Here is a 5130-nt window from a genome sequence, read left to right as displayed (position 1 = left end):
AACCAGCAGCATCAGGAAGTAGCTAGCTAGCTAGCCAGCTACATAGGCGTGCGTCAGGAATCCAGACCATTAACTAGGTGAGGGCTGCGGTGGCTAGCTGCTTCCTGGCTAGCCAGCTAGCTGTAGCTGTTTTGTCTCTAGCTAGTTAGCTGTTACCAACAGCAGCAGCAGCAGCAGCAGCAGCAGCAACAGTTGAGCAGCAGCAACAGCAAAAAGAATGTAGACAATAAGAGGACAAATGCACCTCTTTTTTGGGTTTTGTTTATTCGTTAACAAACATAAAAAAGGAAAGACAATTAACCATATAGCAGCAACTAAAAGGCTGCTGCTGCTGCTGCTGCTGCTGCTGCTGTTGCTGCAGCAGCAGCAGATATGCAGCAGCAGCTGCTGCTGTTAATTACTGCATCCTGCAGCAGCCGAAGCTGTGTTTTACCTTATTCGTTTGTTTAAATAGCTGCTTAGAGCTACCTGCAGCAGCAGCAGCAGCAGCAGCAACAGCAGCAACAGCAGCAACAGCAGCAAATAACAGTATTAAAAAAGAGCAACATGAATTAGTATCTCCCCTGTCTCCTTTTTGTCTCTTTTTGTCTCCTTTTTGTCTCCTTTTTGTTCATATGTATTTTATTTACATAACACTTATTAACTCTTTTATTGTGCCTATTGTACCTAAACCCTAAACCCTAAACCCTAATTTACAGGATAGATCTCCGCTTTTTTCTATTAGTCCTTGGAGACTTTCTCCTTGCCTTAATACAGAAGTTATTGTTTGCCGTACAACCGCCTGTACACACCCAAACCCTAAACCCTAAACCCTAAACCCTAAACCCTAGAGATCAAATAAAAAGACTATAAACCCTAAACCCTAAACCCTTTTTCTCCTACATACCTGTGCTGCATCCGCCTTCTGCTGCGCCTGCAGCAACTTGTCCATCTCTAGGGGATTCTGAACAAATAAACAAACAAATATAAACAAATAAATAAATATAAATATAAATAAATATAAATAAATATAAATAAATATAAATAAGGGAATATAAATAAATATAAATATAAACAAATATAAATAATATAAATAAATATAAACAAATAAATATACAAGTAAATAAATATACAAATAAACAAATAATAAATAAATATAAATAAATACATACAATAAACACAAATATAAAAACTAAATAAATAAATAAAATAAATAAAATAAATAAATAAAATAAATAAATAAATAAATAAAATAAATAAATAAATAAATAAAATAAATAAATAAATTGAATAAATAAATAAAATAAATAAATAAAATAAATAAATAAAATAAATATACTAACCTTATACTTTTTAATTATATCATTTAATTTATCCTTAAAGGAGACACTTGGATGATTAGAAGTGTCTCCTTTTTTATTTTGTACATTTAGCCAAATAGATGAATTAATTGTACGAATAAATTGTATATGTACTTCATTTAAACATGCAAATGCTATCCTGTATATACATTTATACATATATAAACCCTAAACCCTAAACCCTAAACCCTAATTCAAAGAAAAAGCAAAAAAAATCCTACAGATTGATGGGTTTAAACCTAAAAATGGGGTTTAGGGTTTATATTAGGGTTTAGGGTTTATATTAGGGTTTAGGGTTTAGGGTTTATATTAGGGTTTAGGGTTTAGATTAGGGCTTAGGGTTTAGGGTTTACACCTTCTTGGATAATTACTGTCCCCTACAGCCAATACAGCTAAAGAATCAGGATAACGATAAACAAAGGCACAAGAACCCTCGTGCTCTACTTCCTGCTGGCTGCCTACAGGCAGCTGCACATACACCCAAAACCCTAAACCCTACACCCTAAACCCTAAACCCTAAACACTAATTTTAAAGAAAATGAAGGGGAGTAATGTACACCCCAAACCAAAAGGACAAACCCATTAATAAACCCTTTCTATTTGCTGCTGCTGGATGTCTACAGGCAGCTGCACATACACCTAAAACCCTTAACCCTAAACCCTAAACCCTAATTATAGAGGGAATAAGGAACAGAAAAAGGTGCATATACACCGCAAATAAAAAAAAAAGACAAACCCGAGGGATGGCTGTCCTTGTAACAAACTTAAGACCTTCCTTTACAGTGTTCCGTTGGTAGAAGGAAAAGCTGAGACGCAAACCCTAAACCCTAAACCCTAAACCCTAAACCCTACCCTAGGAAACCCTAAACCCTAGTAAACCCTCAAACCCAAAATAGTAGAAGACACCTCATACAAACCCTAAAAACCCTAAACTTTATGATTGGCTAGGGTTTAACTAAAGGGTTTAGCTGTACAAGGTGTTGGACTGCAGTAAACCCTAAACCCTAATGCAGCACATGCACCAACACAAACCCTTAAACCCTTAACCGTAAACCCTAAACCCTTGACGCACCTAGAGAGGTCATAAGCAGCACTCAGGAAGACAACGCTGTCCGAGCCGGCAGGGCAGCGACAGACGAAAATGGCGATGAGCTTCATCCCGAAACCCTAAACCCTAGACACTAAACCCTAGACCCCAAACCCTAAACCCTAAACCCTAAACCCTGAGCCCCACCAATCCTGTGCTGCCGCAGGCGGCAGCATCCATGTAATGCCGCTGTCAGCGACTTTTGGGGCTGGATAAGGGAAGTGCATGCAAGGGTGGGAACTAGGGTTTAGGGTTTAGGGTTTAGGGTTTAGAGTACTTAAGGGTTTGCGTATATAGGGGAAGATAGCAAGAAAAAGGTAAATTGAATAAAAATAAAGCCAAGGAAGAAGAATATAACTAAACCCTTTTTGCTGTCAAGAAAAAAAAACACCAAACCCTACGGTGTATATATACTATACATGCATATACACCTGAGGAGAGCGAGCAGAAGCAGCGCAGCTAAAGAAAAAGAGTAAGGGAAGAAAATACAAAGAAATATAAAAAACAAAAGATAAACAAAAAAAGAAATATAAAATAATTACTGCAGATTACACGAAACCACCGGTGCACACCCGAGCGGCCGCATGCCTTCAAACCCTAAACCCTAAACCCTAAAGCGTGTAAACCCTAAACCCTCTAAATAACCACCGAGTGGTTATATAGAGGAGTGTTTATCTGGTGTATATTTAGAGAAGATATGTATTATAGGTATTTAATTGAGGTGTTATTTCTTGCCTTTTTTAATTTTTAGGGTTTAGGGTTTAGTGTTTAGGGTTTAGGGTTTAGGGTTTAGGGTTTAGGGTTTAGGGTTTCAACGATCTTGGGGCTCGAGGTCGGTGGTGTTGAGGTGTATTAGGGTTGTTATGCGTGCGTCTTCGTCTTTGTTGTTTTTTTGTCTTCTTCTTCTTGATTGTTTATTTATCTCTTTTCTCCTCTTGAGGTGTACATACACTGTAATTAGAGGGGCGTATACAGCAGCAGCAGCAGCAGCAACAACAACAACAGCAGCAGCAACAACAATAACAACAACAGCAGCAGCAGCATAGCTGCTCGGTATTGCTGCTGTTTCTTTGAGGTGTATAAACCCTAAACCCTTTTTTGCTGATTTATATTAAGTGTTATTCTCCTTAGGGTTTATTTATTTGTCTTATTTATTCATTAATTGTCTCCTTTTTTTGCTGCACTTTCTTCTTTTTCCTTCTTTTTTCTTATATACATCTTTCCTTCTTATGTCTTATTTATTAGGGTTTAGGGTTTACAATATTATTAGGGTTTAGCAGCATCTTATAACCCTTATATGCTCGAGGGTTTATACACTCTCTAGGGTTTCAAGGGTTTAGGGTTTCAAGGGTTTAGGGTTTTAAGGGTTTAGGGTTTAGGGTTTGAGCCCTCCGCCTTCGCGCAATAATTATAAATATTATCCTCCTCCTCCTCTCCCTGCCCCTCCTCTTCCTCCTGCTGCATCTGCTGCTGCTGCAGCAACTGCAGCAGCAGCAGCAGCAGCAGCATTATTATTATTATTATTACCTCCCTCCTCCTCCTGTTCCTCTTTCTTAATGTGTCTCTTTCTTATTAGACAAGACTATGAATAAATAAGTGTTTAGGGTTTACGGGCTATGTCATCCTCCTCTTCTTCTTCTTCTTCTTCTCCTCCAAACCCTCTAAACCCTCCAAACCCTCTAAACCCTCCAAACCCTCCTAAACCCTCAATAAACCCTTATCGTGTCCCCCCTGAGTCTCCTTTCTTAACAACAAATGGTGTTTATTGGTTATTAAAATGGCGGGGTTACCAAACCCTAAATTTACCTGCAGGTACACTCCAACTTCCGGTGTATACGCAGCTAGGTAAGGGTCAATTTGGTAGGGTTTTTGAGGTTATACCTGCACCTCCTGCTGCTGCTGCTGCTGCTGCAGCAGCTGCAGCAGCAGCAGCAGCAGCTGCAGCAGGAGGTGCAGCAGCTAATGCTAATAATTCAAATACAGCAACAGCAACAAATGCAACAGATATAACAGCAGCAGCTAATAATGCACAACAAACACCAGATGCAGCAGCAGCAGCAGCAGCAGCAGCAGCAGCAGCAGCAGGATCGAGTGTTGATCCATGCCGTACTGGATCTGTAACAACAAGTGGATCATCATCATCAGCAACAGCAGCAGCAAATGCTGCTGCAGCTGCAGCAGCAGCAGCAGCAGCTGCAGCAGCACAACGTTTATCATCAGCACAAGGATATGCAGCAAAATTGCTGCTGCTGCCTAATTATAAGAAAGAAGGAGCAACAGCAGATGTATTACGTGAATTTTCTTTATATAGTGATTTAGAGACACCAGGATCAGAGGGTTTAGGGTTTGCTAATCTACTTAGGGTTTATGGTGTTAATACATATGCTTTTTTCTCTAAACCCTTTGCTGATGTATACCTCTCGGGTGTACAGACAGCTGGTGTACTTATTGTAGAAAAATGTAATACAGATCTTGCTGCATTCACTAGATTATTACATCTACAAAAAAAGATTAATCACTCAGCACTTAAATTCTATGCATGGCAATTACTTAATGGTATGCAACGAGGGTTTAGGGTCTAGGGTTTAGGGTTTAGGGTCTAGGGTTCCTTGTATTTCTTTATTCTTTAGTATTTATTTATAATATAATATATATATAATTTTTATCTATATTTATCTTATATATATATATATATATATTATA

The 5130-nt window shown here is 38.5% G+C and overlaps 1 protein-coding gene across 1 annotated transcript; it reads right to left on the bottom strand.

Annotated features, from left to right (window-relative positions):
• Positions 1 to 648: 648 nt before the first annotated feature.
• EMWEY_00056160 (hypothetical protein, conserved) lies at positions 649 to 2498 on the bottom strand (the record flags this gene model as incomplete). Its single annotated transcript, XM_013480393.1, has 6 exons — positions 649 to 657; positions 776 to 781; positions 887 to 943; positions 1722 to 1808; positions 2077 to 2146; positions 2413 to 2498. 6 exons carry the CDS (start codon positions 2496 to 2498, stop codon positions 649 to 651), a joined length of 315 nt encoding a protein of 104 aa, XP_013335847.1.
• Between the last annotated feature and the right edge of the window lie 2632 nt (positions 2499 to 5130).

The sequence above is a fragment of the Eimeria maxima genome, genomic scaffold (genome assembly GCF_000499605.1).
Source record: "Eimeria maxima Weybridge genomic scaffold, Emw_scaff1883, whole genome shotgun sequence".
Classification (NCBI taxonomy): domain Eukaryota; phylum Apicomplexa; class Conoidasida; order Eucoccidiorida; family Eimeriidae; genus Eimeria; species Eimeria maxima.
The sequence above is the reverse complement of the archived record's forward strand: the minus strand, read 5'-3'. Positions and strand labels throughout refer to the sequence as shown.